At 44.4% G+C, this 24,108-nt stretch overlaps 1 protein-coding gene across 3 annotated transcripts in view; it reads left to right on the plus strand.

The window, feature by feature from the left end:
- Positions 1-12,416, plus strand: part of TTC17 (tetratricopeptide repeat domain 17) — a 59,365-nt gene extending 46,949 nt beyond the window's left edge. For all 3 annotated transcript variants that reach the window (XM_055793917.1, XM_055793918.1, XM_055793919.1), the window contains 8 exons: positions 528-778; positions 1,426-1,591; positions 3,951-4,071; positions 4,419-4,578; positions 4,997-5,080; positions 6,530-6,649; positions 8,879-9,022; positions 11,325-12,416. In XM_055793917.1, coding sequence (XP_055649892.1) covers positions 528-778; positions 1,426-1,591; positions 3,951-4,071; positions 4,419-4,578; positions 4,997-5,080; positions 6,530-6,649; positions 8,879-9,022; positions 11,325-11,456 — 1,178 coding nt within the window. In that variant the 3' untranslated portion in view covers positions 11,457-12,416. The remainder of the gene's footprint in view (positions 1-527; positions 779-1,425; positions 1,592-3,950; positions 4,072-4,418; positions 4,579-4,996; positions 5,081-6,529; positions 6,650-8,878; positions 9,023-11,324) is intronic.
- The last annotated feature ends 11,692 nt before the right edge of the window (positions 12,417-24,108 follow it).

Raw genomic sequence — 24,108 nt, forward strand, 5'->3', positions numbered from 1 at the left:
CACTGTTCTTCTCCAAGTATAACATCAAAAGGTATTCAATAAAGAAAAAAAATTAAATTAAGGTTTAGACGTTTTCCAAGGTAAAGGATGTCGTTTCTTGCAAGAGTCTACAGACTCATTTTAGTTGGACCTCAGGTGAATTATGTATTAGCTGTGCTGGACAGAAGGGAAGAAAAAGAGTGTCTATGGTTAAGATACAGACAGGTTTTTTTCAGTGTTTAATGCACATATGTAGAGAAAGACACCACCCGTTTACTCCCTCAAACAGGCAGAGCTCTGATTTGGAAAGGAAACTGATGAAAGTGCTCTAGAGGTGTTGATTTTTGAAGCAACAGTTGATGCTTATTTGCAGTGGGGAAGTCTGCATTCTCCAGCCTCCCTCTCCACTTGCAGCGTGCAGTGAGTAGTCGGTGATATTTTGTTTGTGCAAGTGGAAAAGTCAGGTCACAGAAAAAAGATCCTTTTTATATGATTTGTGGAAGCACCAGGAAAATATTTTTTGAGGTTTTTATGATATTCCCTCTTAGATGCAGTTACTGCAGAAAGCAATGGTTCGGAAGGAATGGAGGGTTTAGAAGATGATCAGATGTCTGAAGAGATGCTGGCTTTGGTGGATGAGTTTGAAAACTCTTGGCCTCAGGAAGCTTTTGAAGGGGCACTGGAGGTAAAAGGTCGTCGGATGGACTTGCAGGGAATCCGGGTCCTAAAGAAGGGATCTCAGGACAGACTGGCTAGCTCCTGTTTTGGGGACTGTGGTGATGATGATGAAGCTGAATGGGTAAGTTTGGATGAGTTTACTTAAGTCTTGTATCAAGTTACTGTTGTGGAGGAGGGAAAGATGAAGACAGTTCAGGGGGTTTAACACCAGCCTATGTCTAGGAGCTTTGCCTGTTAGCCTAAAAGAGCTGGTCCATGGATTATGTGAAATGAACAAGCTGTTTGGATCCATTTTCTAAAGCAGAGGCCTCTGCATCACTGAAACTGACATCATAAAGTCTTGATTATCAGGAGCAAAAGCTTAGGTGTGGAATGATGCTGGTTGCCTTCAAACTTCTTGCTCACAGTTATAAAGGAGAACAGCTCCTAACCAAAAGTTCTGGTAGCATAAAAACAATTAAATATCTGCTGTCATCTGCTGTAAAAACAAAATGTGTAATGAAAAATGCCTTTCAGTTCTCCGGCAGTTGAGTTGATTTTCTCCTGTGTTGGAGATTTGAAGTTGTGTGCTTTGTTTGCATGGTGTGATGCAGTGAAAGTGAGCAGGCTTAGAGAATGGGTTGGGATGGGAAGGAGGGAGAGAGAGAAAGATCTCATCTGTAACATCTTTGAAATTGAATCTTTGGGCTAAAACAAGTAGTGTATTGGAGCTGATAATAATCATGGTGTTTCTTACTGTTAATCTTGCTAATGCTGTTCTTTTGGTAGATCACTTTTCAGGTCAAACGTTTAAAGAAACCAAAAGCTGAAAGCTTGGATCTCCAGGAGCCAGTTGGGAGAAATGGGGAAGAAGGGACTAATGGAGAAAACGAAAACTTTTACCAAGCTGCCCTGGAGATCAGTGGACCAAAGATACCTTCTCCTGGACCAATAGGTAACCTGCTGCTTCTAGAGAAAGCAAGTCATTTGCAGCTTTTGTCTTACGCTAGTTTATTACCATAAATGAGTCAAAAAGACTATGTAGTGAAATGTGCCTTCTAGATGAGTATGTAATAAAATTAGAAATGTCTTCTATCTGCACCTTCTTCATGAAGTGCAACATAACTTTAACCTAAAGTTTTCATTCAGCAGATAATTCCCAGAACTTCTGGCGATAAGGTGGTAAGATTGGATAATGAAAGAGGTAGATACTGTGAGTGGAAGTAGTAAAAGAGAGATGGGGTTTAAATGATCTTTTTCTTTAAAACTGCATGAGCAGAGAAGTTAGTTTATCAGACGAGACACACCCCCTCGAAGACAAATGCAGGATGACAGCTGGAATTGATTACTGGCTGTACATGAAACAACTCAGAAACAGAAAGCTTGGTCTAATGAAAATAAATGGAAAATTTCAGTGTCATGCTGTAATTGGCTTGGTGATATTATAAGAGGAAATTTAGGGACTGTCTTCCAGAAGACTGGAGCTACAGCAGAGTTTTGTACCAACTTAAATAAGGAGAGCTGGAGAGAGAGATGGAGTTTTTGCTAGTTGAGTAACAGGAATTGGGAAGTGGTCTATCAATGTGGTGCAGGCTAGTTCCACTGGTGCATTCAGGTGGACAGAAATCATCAGCACATGATTGCTTGTGAAGAAATTTAAAGCTGCTGGAACCTAATGAAGCCAAAGAAGAGAACCACAGTAATTGGGCCCCATATTTTTTGTCTTGCCTTGATTTCAGTGGAGCTAAAATCTTAATGTTCTAGGGCTGATGTGTAAGCAGAGGTGTGTTCTCCAATACATTTTAGTCCATGACAATTTGATGACCTGGAAAGTAATTTTACATTTTGAGGGTTTTTGTATTAAATTTTTAACAAACTTCTTTTTTAGCAACTGACAAATATAAGTTATTGAATTAAATATTTAAATGGAGGGGGGATGGATTACATGAAAACAGACTATCATTTGTGAGTACACACCTGTCCTTTCCTTGGTGTATCTTCTCTCCCTCTGAGCTGCTTTTGTGATTTTAATACAGAGCATCCCTCAACTGTAAAGTAGTTATCTTCCTAACACTTCTGTGAGCCAGGATCTGCTGACATTGTCTTTGCAAGAGCTAAATCATCAAAAGCTTAAATAATGTACTGGTGGTCACCTGGAGGCTTCCTGGTAGAACAGGGAAATGACGGTAGCTGAGTTGTGTCTGACCACCTCTCAGACTACTGGCCTGTCCCTGTCTGGTGTTGCCATACCTCTCACTATCTTTTGTCGTTCGTGCAAATAAGAACTCACAGTCAGATGGTTCACAGTGGTGGTGATGAGAACTGATCATTCCCCTCTGAAGTTTCCCAGTGTTTCTTGACGTTTATTTTCCTTTAATCAGAATACTTTACAAAAGACACAGTATTACAGATATGGTGAAGCAGTTTACTGTACTTTGGATGGTAAATAGGATTTGCATCCAAGTTGGCAAAATTTCAGGTAGTTGGACAGTATTTCAGTATTAGTTTCTATGTAGCTGGTGCGATAGACAGGCTTATTGTTAAACTTGGCTTCCACTGTGCAAATATACGGCTACAGTGAATTTTCCTTAGGTTCCAAACAGTTTGGATGTTTCACAGTTAACACAAGCTGGATTCCTAGGACTTGGTACAGTATCCACCAAATGTAAGGAAAAGATTTAACTAGGCTTTGGTTCAGAGGTTCTCCCAGTGATCTATTTGTTAATGTAAAGCAAGTTATTTAACCTTTCCCTGCCTCAGTTAACTTTTCTGCAAAATGGGAGGGCTGAAGTGTAATTGTGTAATAGCTTCAGAAATGTTGCTATCTTGAGTGTAAGAATGCAGTAAAAGCCACTGTCTGTCTTAAACGACTAATTGAAAAGAAACTGCAGTATATTTTTCACCTGGGATTGTCAGAAGATGGAGCAATCAACTTTTATTAGTTTTTACTGTAGCTGTAGAACATAAATGATGACTCACTTATGAACTTCTTTAAGGACATTTAAGCAGAGACATTACCTGTAAACAAGAGTGGCAATTGTTCTTAATCCATAGCTGTTGAAAAAGTGTAATGAAATAAGTTGTACAACTCCACCTCCTGATCTGTCTTGCATAGGATCCAGTCCTATCTTTGGATGCTACAAGTTCAGTTCAGTCCATTTAGGTTCAGGAATGTTAAATCTGGCTGCAGGATTGTAACCTTTATAACACAGGGAATGTATCCACTGGTAGGTCATTGTACTGAAGTAGAATGTCTTTCTGCTTCCAGACAGTTTGTGGATTTTTTTTCTTTTTTTTTCCTTCCCTTTCTCAAGGAAAACGGCGGGATTATCGTAGCCTTGGCTGGCCAAGTCCTGATGAATGCCTGAAACTCCGAAGGGTAGAGCTTACAACTGTAGCCAGCACATGGCTGGCTGTTTCTGCTAAAAACATTGAGTAAGTATCTTGTATGTGAACCTTAAATAAGTTACTCACACAAAGCAAGACAGTAACATGGCCTTCGGTGTGCATAAACTGAAGATTTCAGTATTCTTTAGAGTGAGAAAGAACTGCCAGGATTTCAGAGAAGTTTGAAAACATTATGTGGTATTTCATCAATAGACTTGCAAAGAACAGTGCATGTGCTGACAGAAGATCCAGTTTCTCTTGCTTCTTGATCTATTCCGATGAGATTCTGCCAGTTTCTGGGCAGTTTCTGGCAGTTTACGCTCACTAGAGAACTTTGTAGTGACTATTCTGTTTTCTTCTCCTGACTGATTCAACTTGTTTTATGACCTTTGTAGCATTACAGAACACATTGATTTTGCTACACAGCTGCAAGAGCCAGCCATGGAGCCCCTTTGCAACCCAAACCTACCAGCCAGTATGCATACTTTGGACCACCTGCAAGGTGTCTCTAGTCGGGCTAGCTTGCATTACACTGGAGAAAGTCAGCTGAAAGAGGTATGCCAGAGATGAAGGCTGTCACACAAAAACGGCTGTACCATGGCAGATTCAAGATGCAGTGTGTGAGTGCAAAGCTGTATTTTACCAGAATGTCTTCCCAGCCACCTATGATATGGCCCGAGGGAAGTCCTAAAGCGCTATTAGTGTCTTTGTATTTATAGCTCTCGATGGTTGAATTAGTGAAAGAACAGTCCAACTGAGCATACGTAAAACTTGTAGCATCCTCAGTATTCAGTGCTATGGAATTATAACCCTGTGTGATGGTATAGATGGTATTAACTCAAGATAGACTGTGATGTTTAGGTTGGAACAGGTTACAGCATTTGTAAAAGGCTGGAGAAAAAAAGCAACCAACAAGAGAGGGACATCTCTTACCTGGTTCCAGCATCTAAGCATTCTTCTTCCTCTTCTGCAGGTGCTACAGAATCTTGGCAAAGACCAGTACTCACCACAGTCGTTAGAACAAGTTGGTACTCGAATAGCCAAAGCTTTGGAAAAGGTATGAGAAAAATGAGAAGTCTGGGCTTTACCACTCGTGACTGACATAGTGGTCAATCCAGTCTCGAACCATTTGTCTGAAATCCTAGTCAAGGAACATATTAGTACTTGAACTAGGGATTTGTGTCTATTCAGCATCTGTAATGCCCTCACAGGTGTTTTGTTGGGCTATATCCTGTGCTTACACTGTGTAGCATATCTCTACTAAAACTGAATTTTGTCAAATTTTCCCAGTGTTTCCAGCCCTGTAGTGAGTTGTATCGCTGGTTGCTGATATATATGAAGCTGTTTCAACAGTTCTCGGTATTCCTCTTGCTTTTTGTGCTGCACTGACTTGGAGCTTATGGGAAGTTGGATTAAGCCATGGCTCAACACTCCAGGCATGCTCCTGGCATTTGCTGTTCTCCCCAGAGAAAGTCGAGCTTTCTAGCTAGATTAGGCTACTGAGGACCTCAGCTGAGGCTCTGCAAGGTAGATAGGAGTGCAGGGATTTGTGTTATATGTTTACAGCTAGTGGGGAGGATATCCCAAACTGCTATAGAAAAGAGGTCTCAGCCAAAACAGTTCGATGCCGCTAGCCTATTCGACTGAAAGCTAAGGAACTTACTGTGCTTTGAAACTAAAGCCAATGTAGCTTTGTCATTCCCAGAAAGGAAAGACGTTACTCTTATGCTCATGTTACAAGACTTAGTTTCTTTTTACTTTAGATGTATACTAACCTTTTCTCTTATATGCTACAGTTCCCTCTGCAAGCTTTATCCAAATAAGCTGAAAATTAAATGGCTGGGACCAGAAAAGAAAACTCTCAGTAAGGCTAGCTGCCTTGGAAACATAGTGCGGTTATTCTGTCTACCAGTCTCATTTAGTATTCACAAGAGCTAATCAAACAAGTCAAGATGGCTACTTATCTAATTGCATATGTGAGCATAAACATTCATTTAGTGTATCTCAGTCCACAGAATTCAAGCACATAGTATCTTTCTTTCTAACACGTGACATGGGAGTCAGCCAGCTAGAGGCACCACTTAATCAGCTAGGCTTGTCAGGCTTCTGCGCTGAGCTGCATCCCAGAGCATCCTTTCTCTTTCCAGTGACTACAGAGAGTCTATGAGTCCAATCAGCTAACTCAGCTGCATTTTTTGCTTTACATTGAGTAATGTGTATACGCATCTAAACGCTCAACATCAGATGAGTGGTTAGAAGCTGTTGTTCCTGTTCAAAGCTATTTAACTGCTCTTCCTTCCTTGAGAAGATAATGTTGCATTTGGCAATCTCATTTACCTGACTATTTCATATACGTTGTTAGATAAACTTTTTGCTGCTTTAAAGTAGTTCAATGCTATTTTTAAGTGTAACACCCTCTACTCAACAAATAAAGAAGAATGAAAGATGGGAAGACTCTTCACTACAGGTGTTTACATGACTGGTTTTTGTTTTCTTCTTTTGCCAGAATCAGACTTCATGGGTCCTCTCTAGCATGGCAGCTCTTTACTGGAGGGTGAAAGGCCAAGGAAAGAAGGCAATTGATTGCTTACGGCAAGCACTGCACTATGCACCCCATCACATGAAGGTGTGTGCACATGTGCCCGCTGCTCAGACGAAATAATGTTTTCCTTGTCACAATAGAGCTTTCACAGACTATCGTTAAGGCAAACACTGTGTGTATCAAGCGTTTATAATGTATTAGATATTAGCTAGTTGTGGTGAAACCTCACGACTTTCATCACCTGTTTAGACTGTCTCTTTTCGAAAAAGAATTATAAAAAAAAGACAACTGCAAAAGAGGTTCAGTGGAATTTCCTGCAGCTCGCTGGGTGTTGCACCTCTCTGAGCAACATGGGCTTGAACTTCCTCGTTACATAGGACTTCTGAATCTTCATCAGCCTTTGTCTGGACAAGTCTTCCAACCTAGGATGTGGGGAGTGTATTTTCTGGTCATGCTTTTAAAGAGGGGAGTTTATCTTCTGGTTGTGCTTTTATAAGAGGGGAGAAGGTGATATTTAAAGGAATAACTTAAATGCTTAAATCTTAAGTGTTCGGGCTGTGAATCTCAGGAGGATACTAGTGCCTGACTTCGTGCAGCAGTTCTGTGCTTTACTCCAAAAGAAGACAGTACTTCGGCCATAATCTTGTGTTTCGTGCTTCATTTGACTGAAGTGCTTTGTGTCACACGGTATGCTGAGCATTATGATGTCTGTTCTTACACACCAGTCTCCCCCTTGCAAACTGATAAATGTAATATAGTTTCCTCACTCAACGTTGTAAATTTCGCTTTGGGACCTGAGCAACAAATTGCACAGCATTGCAAGATGTATACTTCTTTTTGAATCTTGGTCTTAAATGGTTCTCTGAAAATCAGGAGACAAAGTAATTTACACTCTCAGGATATTATTAGGAGGATTTAACCATTAGGAGTAGAAATGCCTCAACTAAGACATGCGCATCCCTGCTGTGCATCCTTTGTATCTATGTCTCCCGTAATTCTGTCTCTGCACTTGTCCTTTTAAAACGAGGTTGCAACCACAGTCTAACACAAGCAGCTCTTGCTTGTTCTCCTGTCTTTGTAACTGGGGATTGTTCCTCAGAAATGGAACCCTCAGCCGCGTGACTTGTAAGGGTCAGACTATGGTCTGGAAACTACAATTTGACAAGATTATGGTGTAGTAGTGCCGTTCTCTAGAAATGTGATACCATGTTGCTTGGGTCTGGCAGGCTCCGAATCTGTGCCTTGTTTTTGTCCTCCGTACTGAAGCTGCTTCCAAAGAAAACTGTCACAGAAAACTTGTGGGTAAAGTTGCAGATACAGCTGCAACTTGAACTCAGTGGGAGTTAGCACTGAATTAACAGCTATTTAGTATTTTGATTTATCCTCCTTTTTGGTTTTATGCACTCTAGCTACTTTCTCATGCCTTTTCTGTTGTAAATAAAAGGTAATTAATTTTCCTGCGGTTGTCTTTTGTGGTTCTGACTTCTATAGTATCAGCTTTACAAACATGAAGACTTATCCACCAGATGTACTCCTTGCTTTGTGGAGGTCAACAAGGCAGGGATCAAATACATCCAGATTTTTTTATTGTCCTGTTGAGGGAACCTAAGACTTGCTGCTAAGCAGTATTTTGTCCCTTGAAGGTGTGAAGCCCAGCTCCCAGAGAGTTTGTTACTGCAGACAGGGCTCGACAGTTTTCTTAGTCAGACAAGGTCATAGTCTGGAAATCCAGGAAATAAAAAACCATACCATCAGTAACTAGCTGAGAAAACTTTATTTATAGCTGTTACCCAGCATCATATAGGAGTTCGGTGGCAGAGGCAGGATAAAAAACAGTGCATCAGTTGCAGTAATGGTTAGACCCTTTTTTTTCTTCTCTGCTGTCCTCTTTTGTTAGTATTCCTTTCCCATCTATGAAAGAGCTGAAGGAAGGTGCTCAAACAAAACAGCTTATCTTGTCTCTGAGAATGCATCTCATCTTTGGGGAGAAAACTAGTGTTAAGAGCATCTGAAAAATAAATGTGCATACTACAGGACCACTTAAGTGAGTTAATTTTTGAATTGTCTATGCAACAGTAGTGTTTGTTGCTATTGTGAGCAGATGTGTGTATGTGAGGGGGTTTTGTTTATAACTCGGGTCCAAATGCCCTTTCATAGTAAAATAGGTCTGGCATATCACTTTCAAAGTCACCAGTAGTGAATAGTAACCAGGTGAGAGTGGCCAGTTTGTGGAGTCTTCTGTTTGTCTTGCTGATCCTGAGACAATTTCAATGGAAGGAACCTCACTGTTTATCGCTTGCTTTCCTCTTCCAGGATGTACCATTAATAAGCCTAGCAAACATCTTCCACAATGCAAAACTCTGGAATGATGCCATCATTGTGGCCACCATGGCAGTGGAAATAGCACCACACTTTGTGGTTAATCACTTCACACTAGCAAATGTCTACGTAGCAATGGTGAGTGTGCTGTCACTTAGTTATGTCTGTTGGTAAAGTATATTTATGTATATAAAAATCTTATTCTCACAAATAATTTTGAAGGAGCAGCATTCAAGAAATTTTTCAGCAAGAAGAATATTTTTTCAATGCCAAAACTCTCATTACCCATTTCACTCTTACTACTCATTTAGTGCTTGAAGGCCAACATTTTTATAAGCTGGCTTCAGAACACTGTCTACAAAGCTTTGTTAAGACAGTAGCAAACAATTGATAATTTGGGTTGGCTGCCCATCTAAACACAGGGTATTTTTATAATACTGGAAAATCAATGATAAATTGGGTCTGTCCCAAAGAGCTGAGCATAACCTAATAAATAAAACCCAGTTTACAGTTGTGTTGAACAAACACAAGGGAAGTTTAATTTCGATATCTGGATTATCAACTCTCAGAATAATTTACAGATTGAACTTAAGTTTCTTTATATGGGCTATGTATTCTAATCTGCAATTTAGCTTTCAGTGCTTACTCTGAACGCAAAATACTTATTCCTGTTATCCTATTAATGCTGTATTCTTGTCTTGTGTATTTCATCCTTATCTGTAACAGGGTCAGTGTATTTAAAGGGCAAAAGAGGCACCCTTAAACTGAGACGTAGTTGATATATTTGTTTGTCAAAAGTATATGTATCCCTGACCATTTTCATCACCTGTCATAGATTTGTCCTTACTGTTTTGCTTCCGTCATTGAGGGGATCATGGAAATAACAGGGCAAGTTGAGCAGGTCATCATGTATTGTGGCTGTCAGGGTTGAGAAGAGTTGAAATGCACAGTGCCATCAAACACACAATGGAAGCAAACTGAAGAAAGGCATGAGTTTGTTCTATTAAGGTATTACTTCGGACAGTTGTTTGAAACAAACGGAAGTAGATGTTTGATACTTGAGTTGCCAATGTCTTTTTAAAGTCAGTACAGCACCTAAGAATAACTTCATTCTCCCTGAGTCTGCGAGATTTCTCAGTGAAGCCCTATATTCATTGTAAGAACTTACTGTAGCAACAGGACAAAGTTTATCTTCTGGATCAAATTATACAAACATAAAGACGAGTTGGCTTATTACATGATATTTAACCTGCTGTATTTGAGAGCTGACTGACCAATAGGTTGTAGAAGATATCATGCTAATTAATAGTTTAACATTATCGAGGCCAACATTCCTTTATTTGCAAAATTTTCCATTAAGTTGCCTTACAAAGGGGAAACAGTTGGCCACGTTAAGGACTGAGAACTTTGGATAAATGCTGTAGAAACTATCAATGCGGGAATCCAAAGGAACATCAAAGTAATATCAGATTACAGCAGGTGTAAATGATTGCTTCTAAAAATGGAAAAAATCTGATTCTTGTTTTCATTGCTGTTTGTCAGTGCTCCCACAAACTAATAAGGGATTTTCTATATAATTCCTGTTGCAACTGTATTAAAATACTTTTTTTTTAAAAATCAAGACTTTACAACTCGCATTCATCTAGTTAGCTTTTCTAATGTGGCTAGAAATGAATATTGTCTCTATTGTAAACATAAAGTTACCAAGAAAAGGAACTTAAGAGAACAAAAACAGTGTTGAAAGTGACTGAAAAAGTGAGCATCTTTTGGGTCTTCTCCCCTCTCATTTTTCTTCTAATACACAATTGGGTGTTCACATGCTTTCCTATTTAATAAAAAAGCAGGGTGGCATAGGTAATTAGATTTCAGCTATAAACAAATAGTTATTTCAGCATGAATGCTTCCTAATACCGTTCTGGAGTCCAGCTTATCAATGGAAATTGTCTAGCTATTGTATGCTCTTTAAGTTTGGGGTGGGGGGGGTGTTGGTTTGTTTTTACTTTATTTGCTTTGAGTAGTCTTCTAAAAATAATTTCAAGATGCTTCTAAAAAAGCAGGCTTTTAAGCAAAGTTCCCGTTTTTGCATTGTCCAAGGTTTCAAAGTTTTGATCTAAGCAAAGTCTGACTGAATCTGTTTTTAAAAGTTACTTTTACAGTAAGAATGCTGAGATCTACTATTAGAAGGAAGAGGCGAGAACATTGGTCAATAAATGCTCAGCGGTGGTTTGGCTCCCTTCCATGGAGTGTGCGGAATTGGGTCGTTAGCCCAAGAAAATATCAGTTATTTGGGGAAGGGGGGAAAAAAAATACTAAACCACAAGGACTGGTTCAGTTTCTTTTGTGCATACCATACAGTTCAACTACTTAGGAGAGGAAAGGCACAGAAAATATGTTCGGTTTAGAGTCTGACTCTTCATAATCTATCTTTCTTTCTTTACAGGAAGAGTTTGAAAAGGCGATGAAATGGTATGAATCAACACTAAAACTTCAGCCAGAGTTTGCCCCAGCAAAGAATCGAATCCGCACCATCCAGTGTCATTTACTTATGAAAAAAGAGCGACGGTCTCCTTAGAGATCAGCATCTTTCTCTTTTTTTTTTTTTTTATAAATGTCATTATTCTCTGTTCTGCTTTTAAGTGTGCTAAGATAAATTGATGAATCAAAATTTTTAACAAGGCTTTTAAAAAGAGATGGGATTTGGATCAAGGGTTCTTTTTTTTCCCTCTCAAATATAGGAACATCTTTGGAAAACATATTTCACAGACCATAATTTTAAAACAGCCATGTAAATATTAAACCAAGAAATTTCCATGAGTCCATGACCACCTGTACCAGAACCCAGGCACTGTTAGTTTTTCCTTAATGCTCAGATTGGCTTCTGCATCCAAAGTAACTTGCTTCATGTCTTATAATCTAGGTCAATGGAAATGCAGAGCACAGACCCGTACCAAATAGTAAGACGAGGTAATCAGCAGTTCATCCATGTGGAATTCATGCTTTGTCCAGTCTTGTTCACTCCATACCACATTACCTGCTTTTTTGGAAGGAGGGGGACAGGATTTTAAATGTGTATAAAAAAACATTAGGAACATCAAGCATTTTTTAAATTATTTCTTTCTGTTGGGAGGTGAGGAGGGAATGAGGAGGAGGGAACAGCAGGACACTAAAGTCAAAGTGGTTTCTAATCTTAATTGCAGGGAAAAAATTGGCAAAAATCCCAGTAAGATGTTTTATATTTGTCTGTATATTCACAGCCCTCTGCCTCCCTGAGTGGTTGATTTACTAATTCTTTGTTCACTGTATTTCTAGCCATTTTGAAATAAGGTGCAAGTTTATGCTCGCTCTGAGCCATTTTTTCAGCTGCCGAGGAGGAGGAGGGTGGCGGTGTCAAGTTATCATCAGCAAAAAAAGTCAGGTGGAAGATTTCCAAATCAGTTGTCTCTTAGGTTGGTGGAGAACATGATTCTCCAGACATCATTGTTGAATCAACAAGGGCACATATTTGAAATAAAAGAAGTTGTTTATGAACAAATTACAGCTTCTCCTCTATGTTTATGTCAAGCGCCGTTTGCAAGTACCTGGGCTGGGTGGTCTGCAACATTTCCTCAGGAGCAGACAGAGCTGGGGGGCAGGAAAGCCTTTAATGCTGCTTATCAGACAGTGATTTTCTGCATATCCATGGAAAACTCCTGCACCTCTGTGCCTGACTCCTTTTCAGTGGCAGAAGGAAATAAGGGAAAGTTAACTAAATCAGCTGTCTGTCGTGGGACCTACCCCCCAGCTTTTAGTGTTAAGCATACTGCTTAATGATTTTGTAAAGAACTAATAGTGTTTGCTCTTTTGTTTCAATCTTTTCCCTCTTTCAGTGATGCAAATCAAGGGCAGGTATGGCAACAGTGAAAATTATTATGTCAATGTAACTTTTTTAATACTGTAACTTTTTACTTCATAAAAGGATCCCCGATTATTTTTATGTGTAATTGAAAATGAGTAGTGCTAATGTGAATTTTACCTCTGTTTTCTTGCAAGTTACTTTTGTTCATCTAGAAAGCCTGACAGAAGTATAAACAATTGCTACTGTTGGGTAGATTTTTATTAAAAATCGGTGAATGTGTTAAATTTTTGTCAGCAGAGCCAACAGCATTTCAAATTTTATTCCCTTCCCACGCCTACTTGAAGGCTGGATATTGTTGACTGGAGGCAGGTGTAGCTGTACCTATATATACTCCAAGAGGAAGATCACTTTCTCTTTCACCAAGAGGAAGGTCAGATACACCACCACTAGGGTCATGGACTGAGATAATGAATTACAGACATTTCTCATGTGGAGGTGTGGGAGGGGAAACCAGTAACGCAGGTGCAAGTAAATGGAAAGAAGTTCCATTTGAGGCAGAAAAAAAGAGCAAAGGCTTTTCCCTGAACTAAAACAACATGCTTTTATCCAGTGTTGTTAACTGATCTTCTTTACTTCTGTGGTGGCTGATGAATACTTGGGAGTCGCTTAAATATATTTGGTAAGTCTTCCATTTCATGTGCTAGTTGTAGAATGTAATGTGCAAAAACTTCTTTTGGTACAGAGGATCCACCTTACTACTTGGTTTCCCAGTGTATCATATGGTCAAATCAAGTCATTGCCACATGCTGATCTCTTCTGCTGCATTGGTCTCACTGATGATGGGAGATGCAGAGATTTCAATGAAGAGCAATGGTGGTCCTTAAGAACCTGAAGCAGCAATATGTGGAGCGCAGATGCCCATCCTTGGCTTTGACGGAAGACTGATTTAAATTAGACCTTTTCTGGATCACCAAGGATTATGCTCATGGACAGCACTGATGGGCACTTAAAATTAGCCATTAATACTCGTATCAATTTACATCTTGCTTACTGCAGTATTTAGTTAATTTTTATTAAGAAATGCTGCAAGGTGCACTGTATACAGACATCATACAAAAGGTAGGAACACCTGGGGTTTGTGTGCATGACCATACTATAAATCAGTATCGCCACCTAGGAGGTAGCAGGGTATTCCTCTCTTTGCTCTGTTTGCATTTCCAGAGAACTTGTGCCTTATAAAATGTTCTTGAAAACTGTAGTAGTCTAACTTTATGTAATTCTTTTCTGAATCTTGGTTAAGTACTATAAGGGAATGTGTACTGCCTTACTCTCATAAAATTTCTGTGTACAGCTGTTCTTTTGCTACTTGGCTACTGTTACCGTATGCTGTTTGCCATACAGCTAATTTTAAAATAGCCCATGTTTCCCTCTTAACAGTATCTTCAGAAATCTTAGGTAATTCCTCAAAGTGTACTGCATAAGCAGTACATAAACCAAAGCAGGGAAACAAGAAGATACGCTTGAGAGCATAAACTTAACGTAACACTAGCAATAGAGTGGGTGTCTTAAAGATTTCACCCATTGATGAATCTACTGGGGAGCACTGGTGCTCGCCCTTGGAGAAGGCAAATGGAAGGCTCTCCTTTCTCATTTCCATGTCTTCCAGCCCCCTGTCTAAATGCAAGGAAATAGTGGGTTGGAGAGGTTTGGCTGCGTTCAAATGTTAGTCAAAGAAAAACTAATTGTGCTGATCTTATGAACAGAAGACAAGTTGGGCAGCATGTTGGAAGGGAAGCCAGGGAATTTCATGGAGCAAAGGTAGGATTCCCTGCAGGATGAGCTAGCTATTTAGGGATGATGACGTTCATCTCCTTTCATGTAAGCTATTTTAAAATAAGCTAAGGTAGTTGTCTAGGCTCTGTCTTCAGTAAACAGAAAAGATCAGTATCTTGCAAGGGTGATCCACCCTCCCTGTTGTAGAGGGTGACAAATTGCCTGTTTGAACTGCCTGTTCCTTTCCATTGACTGTTGAGGTACCTTTGATCAACTGAACTTCAGCATGATTTCTGATAATGAGACTTAGTAACTCATTTCATACTGATTGGCTCTGCTAAACAGATCACCACAGTAGTCTAATTTGGGGATGACATAACCATAAGCAAATGGCAAAATCCTTTCCAAAAAAAATGTTTTTCGCAGTGTTTTCAGCACATACCTGGAAATGAAGTATAGATGGGAGAAAAGAAAGACACCATTTGTTTGCAGATAGCATCGTGCTCCTGATGTACAGGGGCTTTGGGGGGCGAAAAACTACAGGAAGAGAATCAGCTACTTCTATGGCATGGTGGTTTTGATTCACCACTGATGGCTTAGTTGTACTGGTCAGGGCTGCACTGATGCCATACAAAAAAGAAAACCTCAAAATACCATGTCAGCATCCAATGTGACTATAGCATCACATTCGAACAACAGATTTTTTAAATGCAGTGGAGGCTGGGATCTTAATTTCCATTACCTGTGGACACTTTGCATCACCTATGATGGCCAATTTTCATAACAAACTAAAAATATTAATCAGAAAAGTTTTCTTATGGAGCTTACAACCTTCTTTCCCTGCTCTCTAACCCTCCCTCCTTCCCTCCTACAGGAAAAAGATTAAAAACAAGCAAAAACCCCATTACCTCTCCCTAACAACTGTATGATATAGCCAAAGGTGCTGTGTTAGCTCTGTTGCAGTATTGTGATGCTTTTGCTTCCTGCGATTTTCAGTAGCTGCCATGAACGTGTCCAGCTGGCAATCTGGGACCTCCTGGGTCTGGACCTGCTTCATGGATAGCGATGTTCCTACCCTTATGGCTGTCCTTCTGTGTGACTTCAGGCAAGGCATTTCCCCTCCTCACTGCACCTCTCCCTCCCACACATAATCTGACGTCTTTTTTAGAACATATGGGGTTTTTTGGAGCTGGAATCCTTGCTGTTTATGTCTTTGTATGAGAAACAGTTGTAGTGCCAGGGAATACAAGTAGTAGCAACACAAATTGAAAACAACCGTGTGGAAACCCATGAAGCAGAGAATAGGAAGAGTTTAATAGTCTCTGTAGCAGCACTGGCAGAGTGAAAATGTTTTAGAACAATATCCCGTGGCATTCAGAAAAATGCAAGCTCCTTCCCTTCTCCAGAGCTACTGGATGTTGTGTGGCAGGTTCAGGGTAGTCCTTCCATCTCAGGCATCACTTAGAGGTGTCCTTCTGGAGTGCCACAGGTTGCCTTCATTTCTTAGAAGACCAGCTGGCCATGTTTGGGTCGAATAAACTTTTCAAGGAAGTGTCCCCAAAGAGCAAGCATTGTCACTTGTGGAATTGCTTTTTTTTGAAGGGGAGGGGGGTGTGGGGGTGTCCACTTTTAATTTGCAGAATGTACTCAAGTGTGCTAGTATTGATTCAAGCAAAGCAAATGGGTCTATGAACACTGAGGCTTACAAAACTTTTCTATCAGTTTGTGGTTGTCTTGCCAAAGTCTGATAGCTGGTCATCTGTGAGAGCCAGCAGAAGGTTGTCCAGCAAATGACTACCAGGAAAGGACAGGCAGTGAGCTTAAAGGCAATTTATTTTTATTATTATTTTTAGGGAATCTGCACAAGAGTGGTACAACCTCTATTCCACACATACAGTGTTAAGAAAGTGAAAGTCTGAATCGATAGGATTGTCGTACTTTAAGCTTTTCTCATTTTTAAGTATTGAGAAGCTCAGGATTGATAAGAAACAGTGTTTTGATAAGGCTGACTGCTTAAAAAAGCAGCCCCTTGAACTTGGCAAGTAGTTGGTATTTTCAGCCTTTTATACCTAATGATCTGCTTCTGGCTTCCAGAGTAAAAATAATAGTAATTGGGTTCAACAGTCCCAGAGGAGGTGCAGTGACAGTGCCACAGAAGGAACAGTTTCACATACAGGTGAGTGTGAGTTAGCTTTGTGGCATTTATAATCTAGGGGCATTGTCTTAAGGCAGGTGTTTTGATTTATTGAGGGGTTTTTCTTTAATCTGGTTTCAGGCTGCTCTCTCCACATTCAGTCCTTCAGAATCGGGTTATTCTTAGTCTAACAGAGTTTTGCTATTTATATTTCTTTATTTGTGCCCACAGCATGCCAGGTGTTTCATAGGGTGAAACTATACTGAAGGGTGTACAGCCCCAAACATCAGCCCACAGTAGACTTCCAGTGGTTACAGACTTTGTAGAACTCGTTCCATGGCCAGGGATCACACAGCTGCTCAGCCAAACCTGGCTGCAGTCCTTCCATGGTAACACCACTGCTGGTCATAAATCCAAGCAATCCACATTTCTGGGAGAAGATAGTACTGTCTGCCAGATCAAGCAGTCATCATTCTAGTACAATTTAATGGAAAACTTTCTAACCTGAATTTTTTACTATCCTGCCTTTTGATCTAAATCCAATCTTCTCTCTGTAATTGTCTAATTCTACTGTTGTTTTTTTTAAAAAGAAATTATTTCCCTGAGCTTGCAGGTGTTACAGATTACAGTCTGATAGCGTGTGTTACCACTATGTCTTATGAGTGCCTTTTGCTGTACTGTCTTGTGATCTGCCTGCTGAGGAGCAAAGATGTAATATTTAAAAGTCATTAAGACTCTAACTTGTGGGCAGATGCAACCTAAACAAAATGAATGGGTGGAGGAAGCCACTTTTATCCATCTGCTGTGTGAGGAGCTAAGGTGGGAAACAGTGTTCTCTGGGAACAGGGACAAGAAAGCAGGCTTTAGTGGTGAGACTGTCAGAGGAGAGAGAGAAAGGGGTCCAGGTTAAGAGCAAGGAAGCGAAGGGTTGGCTTCCAACATCAGAGACTGTTTTTGACTGCAGGATGAGACAGAGTAGAAGGACAAAGAAGGCCTGGCTGTCTGGAGAAGTCAGAGAAGGAGGAGAAAAACACCTAAGCTGTGAGCCTATGCTGCAAAGACACCGCAGACAGTGGGGCACCTGCCATTGACACGAAGTCCTCTGCACATTCAGATGGGCTTATATCCCTGTAGTCTTCGGAGGTGAGAGCTGCTCAGCCTCCCCATCCAGCATAGGTGTGGTTGCCAAGGGATGAGCATAAGCACAGAAACATCCCCTGGATGATGGGACGGAAGGTTCCAGAGTACCCTCAAATCTACCAGTGCCAAGGGAGGTCCTGGCGCCTGGGGCAGCGTGCCTGAGAGCCCTCCGCTCCACCACACTGCCCCAACACCTGGGTGCGCTGCCATCCCTCCTTTTCAGCGGGGTCATGTAATACTGTGGTGTCTTCTGCCATGACCTTGCCAGTCCGTTTTCTGATGTTTTAGTGTTCATAGTCACCTATGGCTGCAAGTTCCAGAACTCTGTTTAGTTTCTGGTGAAGAACTGTCTCTTTGTTTGGAACCTGCTACTTTCATGTGATGCTTCCTACTTCATGCATTAGAAGAGTCCATGAGCAGTTGTTCTCCCTCACCTTTACCATTACATGCTTACCTAAGACTAGCTTTTTTGAGTAAATCAAGGCCTGACTAGACTTGGTTTGTCTTTTAGCCTACTGACTTGTTTGGGAAGGTAGAACACTTGCTCAAAAGCAAATTTCTATTTTTTTTATGAGACCATACAGTGTCTGCAGTCTGCTTTATTTCCGACTTTTCCACCTGGATTGCAAATACTGCTGGAAAAGAAAGGTCTTGATGTGATTCAGGTAACTAAGGTGTTAACACCAGGGTGGCAGCCCATATACCAGATGCAAGTCTGACCCACTCACTCTTGCCCCCTTCCTCAGGGCCTTGCAGGTGCAGTGAGGTCTGTGTCGTGTGGCGCAGGGACATGCCTGCCCGTGGGGTCATCTGAGGAAGAGTTTTCTGTGCAAGTGGATGGCATGATGGCATGTATGTCCATCCCTAAGCATGGATGGATGCACTCATTCACATAACAAAAAGTACATGCCGTGCCCTAGCTTATCAGGTTACAGAAAGAGGACACCTGTTTGATGATCGTTTGATGATGGGGCATCAGGGCATACAAGCTCAGTGGGGCCACAAGAAATGCTTTTGTTGAAAGCCGTTGTACTAGATGGCATTGTCTGCCCTACCACACCAATGTCTTTGCATACCAGCACTCGACTGTGTGGGTATAGCGCTACTGAGAAACAACACTGATTAATTGTGACCACGGGGTATAAAATGAATCACTAATTCATTCACTGAGCCAGTCCTATTACTATTAGGCTGCCATAACGAAAACTGGGACTAAAACCTTTGTAATCTGTGCATTATCTGTTGATTACAGTAGTGCCTTATGGTCTTTTTCAGTGAACTGAGAGGTCAATGGAATGATCTACCAAACCCTGGTTAATTAATCCCTGACTGTCATCACAGGGCAATTTTAATTATTTGGAGCAGCTTGGTCAGCACATCAGGTTGCAAGAGCTCTGCAAGGGTTCTTATCCTCATGGTAGATTTACAAGGGCCTGCCTTTAAATTTCCATAGTGACGCCCTGCCTTGCATCTGTATATGATAGCCATCCTTAGCAGGAGCACTACTAAAAGCTCTGGAACAACTGGGTGGCTACAACCTGACTGAAGCCCTCTCCAGCTGAGGCAGGCAGGATGGCATTTCCCCAGAAGCAGATCAGGTCAGTGCAGCACTGATGCTGGTATCCTGACAGGGCCCTGTGTCCCTTTCATGAACAGGATATTTTGTGCTTTTAGAAACCCAGAGTGTTTCTTACGAACTGAAAATGGTTCAAAGACGTTTTAATCAGAGGAACAAACAACTGGGCATATTTTAGTGTATGCTTTTTTTTTTCTTCAACTGGAGGACCTGCAAGAGGAAAAAAAAAGGGGGGGGGGGGAGTGAGGGGGAAAAGGGGGAGGGGGGAAAGGGTTAGAGTTTCCTTAGAAACTCTTCAAAGGAGAAGCCAAGACAAACCCCTTCTGCACCGACTGTAGTTCGCTAGGCAGAGGAGTACAGCCTGCCCCTTAGCTACAAGAATCCAGGGACAGGGCTTTTTTCTTTTCTTTCCATCTTCTTATTTATTGGCTTAGCCCTGAGCTTGGTGTGTTTGGGGTTTTTTGTTTGGGTGTTTGTTGGGGTTTTTTGAGTGGCTAAGTGGCAGTTGTAGTTCTTTCAGTCTGGATAGCATGTCCTAGCTTATCAGGTTACTGTGATTTGTCTTTCAACGTACAGCCCTTCAAGTCAGTGAACAAGAAGAACAAGACTTTCTAATATTGTCAGCATGGCACTAGGAAGTTGGAGGGGGGAATGAAAAGTGTGGATGAATTCACAGTATTAGTTAAAAAGTTATTTAGTAGGGTGAACAACAAGGGCACAGTGGGTAAGATGGAAATGAATTCATCCTTGTGACTCTTTCAGTTCGAAGTGCCACCAGCAACCCTTGATTGCTGTCTCATCCCTTGCCTGCACGCTATTCCCGAGGGCTACAGCAAAACGGCTCCTGGCTGGCACAGCTTGGGTTTGGAGGGGTCTACCTGTAACTTTTACTCGTTCTTTTTTTTTTCTTTCTTTCTTTCTTTCTTTTTTTTTTTTTAATCTGCATAGGGTCCTCCCTTACACACAGCAAAGTGGCTTCTCAGGGCTGTGGTGACCAGCTTTAGCTCTCAGGCAGGCACACACATTTCTCTGTGCTCTGCTTCATCCACGTTGCGCAGCTCAGCCACCTCTGCGAGCACTGCTGCCAGCTCTGGGCAAATGGAGGAGACTGTGAAGGTCGAAGGAAGATGGGGCTCTGGAAGGAAACCAGGCAGTGGCAGCTGTCAGCCTCTAAGTACTTCCCCTGTTCCTTACTATCTCCTCCAGCCTCTTAGAGCGGCTGTGTGGGAGGAAAAAGCAGCACCAGCAGCTGGAGGAAGGTGGGAGGAGTGGGAGGAAGAAGAGGAAAGAGCACCTGGGGGGCCAAGAGCCAGCCTCATTGTCTGCTCCCTTCTGCAGCCCCCTCCAGCCATGCTCTTGTCACCCACCTGGTAGCTGAAGGGGCTGAGGAGCAGGTAGAGGTGTGACCAGCGGTTTGTGGAGCAATTCCCCTCACCTCCCTCACCCCTGCTGTGCTTCTGCCTTTTTCCATGCCAGGAAAAGGCATGGACTGACACATTGCCTTGTTCCCTGCACCTCTAAGTTAATGAAAGGGCAGCTGAAGCAAAGATGAGAAAGTGGCCAAGGACAAAATTATTATTGCCTCCTCTCTGGACACATTTGGACTTGGAGTGATGGCCTGTCCTACAGGGCGCAGGTAAGAATTGTCCCATCCCGGTACACCTGTCCTGTCCCACTGGACATGTGGATATGTCCCACAAATGACTGTCTCCGTATCTCCCCTGGGGAGCTTGTGTGCTGCAAGGGCCCCGCAGCCTCGCGCCGGGCTGGGCGCATCAGGTGTCCCGAGCTGCGGCCGTGCCACACGCCCCCCTGCCCTGCTCCCCACCGACACCACTCTGCCGGCCGGGGTCCCGTCCTGGCGCTGCCCGGCAGGCTGCCACCCGCGGCCCCGGGGCTCCCCCCGGCAGTGCTGTGCCGACGCGCTGCGGCGCCGCCGCCTCCCACCCGTTGCCCTCCCCGGCCAGCCCAGCCGGGGGGCCCGGAGCGAGCCCCTCGCCGCCGATCCACGGCAGCTCTTGCCCGTCCCCTGTGTTCCTCAGCCAGTGGGACGCGTGCCCCCGGGGCACCGCTGGCGGCGGCCACTGGGGCGACGCGGTGACGGTCACGACGACCGTCCCGTACCCCCAGCTTCGGGGTGAACGCGCACCCGGGGCAGGAGCCTTTCGTGCTGGGGAGGGGGCGTCGTGTCGCGTCGCGTCCAGACGCCCCGGTCTGCTCCCGCGTCTGGGGCGGGGGGTAGGAACCGGCACCTCCCGCCGGCAGGGCCAAGCGCCGCTCCCGCTCCCGCCGGAGCTCGGCCCGGCCCCGCGGCGGGGGGAGCCCGGGCCACGGTCGGGGGCGGCGGGAGGCGCCGTCGCCCCGCGCGGCCTGCAGGTGGCAGCCGGAGCCCAGCTTGCGGCGGCGGGGGAGCCGGCCCGGGCGGGGCAGCGCCGCGCAGCCCGGCACGGCACGGGAGCCCCGTCGCGCCCCTGCTGCCGGGCCCGGCCGCGCCGCCCCCGGCCGACGGGACCCCCGTCCCTCGGGCTGCCGGGGCAGAGGTGGCCGCCGCCGCCGCGGCAGCACGGCTGCCGTCGGTGCGCCCCTCCGCCCCGCTCAGCTTCCTCCCCCCCGTGCCGTCCCGTCCCGTCCCGTGTGGGGGGCTTCCCCGAAATCTGTCTCGTCAGTCCCTAGATCTCCGCAGCCTCCAGAGCCGGTGACAGGCTGGTCACCACAGCCGCGATCCGCGCCACGCGTGAGGCACGGAACTATGGGCCCCCACCGCCATCTCGCCCCCGCGGCCCTGCGGCGCCCAGCGCTGCGGCCGCCCGGCCCGGCCCCTCGGCCGCGAAGGGAGCCGAGAGCGGGCTGCCCTCGGGGGGCTGCGGGCGGCCGGAGAGGGCCGGCCCCGCTCCCCGCTCCCCTCCGGCAGCGCAGCGGGGCTGCCGGGCGCTCCCCGCCGCCCGGACGGGATGAGGCGGACGGGACGGGACGGGCAGGGGCCGGCAGCCAGGCTGGGAACCCCCGGCTCCGGGGCCAGCGCTGGCTGCGGGGAAGCCTCCTGCCTCGCCCCCGCCTCCCCGCCCGGTGAACGGCACCGGGGGGCTGCGGGGGACCTTCCCCCAGCCCCCACCGCCTGAAAACTGGAGCTTTTTAAGCGGGGAGTGCGGGAGCCTGGGTGCTGGGGGTGGAAACACAGAGGCGACGCAGTGTTACTGGAGATCCCCTCCCGGGCAGATGGCGTCCAGCATCTTATTTCTGAGGGGGTTACTCCCTCCAGCCCTAGATTCTGCACGGGAAAGCTCTGCCCGTCAGGAGATTTCTCCTGGCGACCCTCCCAGACCGCCGACATGCTCCTTTGTGCAGCCTCACACCGATCCGCCCTTCGGGCTGCGTTGCACAATTCCCTCGCCTTTCGCTGTGGGTTGTTATTTTGGCCCAACCCGTAGTCACAGCTGGGCTCATCTCCACATATGTCACGACCTTTTCTTTCAGATGGACCCTCCTCAGCTCCTTTCCCTGCTCAGTCCCTCACCTCTGCGTGCCCTCCAGCTGCTCACAGCAGCCTGCCCGAGCCGAGGGGACAGCCCCTGCAGGGAGTCCCTGCTGCCTTCCCGGCCTCTGGGAGAGGCAGAGGCACCATCCAGCACCGCGTGTCCTGAAACGTCTGTAATTCAGAGCAGAAGCTACCTCAGGCTCCGTCAGCTTCAAACCTTCCAGGCTGGATTCATGCTTGGAGAACAATGATACCACTTTCTTCCAAACTGATTTAAATTCAGTCAAAAATCAGACAGAAGAGTCACGCTCAGGGCCGGGCTTTGCTCGGGACCTGGGAGCGACACTTCGGGGCTTCTCGTCGGTCACCGGTCCCAGTCCCGCTGAGACCGGTGACAGCTGCTTGTTTGGAGACCTGGAGGGGCAGAGCTGGTGAGGTGGCACAAGCATCCCCACCCCAGGTCCCACCACCGTTCATTAGTCCCTGCTCAGGCCCCTGGAAGGTGACGGGAGAGGAGCTGGGATTTTGCCCCTGCAGGGTGTGGCACAGGCACTAAAGGCACAGAAGCCGTGGCCATGGTGGGGACTTGTCCTGCCCGTGTCTATGATGCTCTTTATAATCTTAGGATACGTAGGGGACTGCATTCTACAGGGTTCTCAGTCTGCCCCCCATTTGCCAGCTTGAAATGCTCTTTAAAATGTGTTTAAGTAAAAAAAATTCCAAACACTATTAAATGCAAAGAAATCATGAAAAACAACAAGGAACAAAAGCTCTCAATCCTAGCTGAGCACTGCACAGACAGGAACCTGCTCTGACGTACATGAGCACCCCATAGGGATTAACTCTTTCCTGCCCAACAAAGCCAGCCTTCTAGTTTCTACTTTGCAGCACATTTCGTGTGCTATAAAAGCATTTAATCTAACTAGATAGGGAGATTAGCAAGTATAGGCTTAGCACCTATCTGCAGTTGCCTCCACCCAAAAATAACCCCGCAACCCTGGCCCAGGATTTTTCTGCCTATATGACAGATCCAAAGAAATTTTGCTTGTGAAGCAGACGCAAGAAATAGGCAGCAGAAGTCTAAAGCAAAATGAAAAGTAGAAGCTCTCGGAGTAATTTTCCTCTTTGCTTTCCTGTAGTAAATACACAGAAGGGAGGCTGTTACGTGTCTACTACCAACCGGTTAATATTTTGCTACCCTCACCCCTTAACCAAGGTTCCTACTAGCCCTTTGCAGCCACTGCTTCATTCAGTCTCGGGAACCTTCATTTAGGAGATAGCTGGTGCTGTT

The sequence above is a fragment of the Falco peregrinus genome, chromosome 1 (assembly GCF_023634155.1).
Source record: "Falco peregrinus isolate bFalPer1 chromosome 1, bFalPer1.pri, whole genome shotgun sequence".
Lineage (NCBI taxonomy): Eukaryota > Metazoa > Chordata > Aves > Falconiformes > Falconidae > Falco > Falco peregrinus.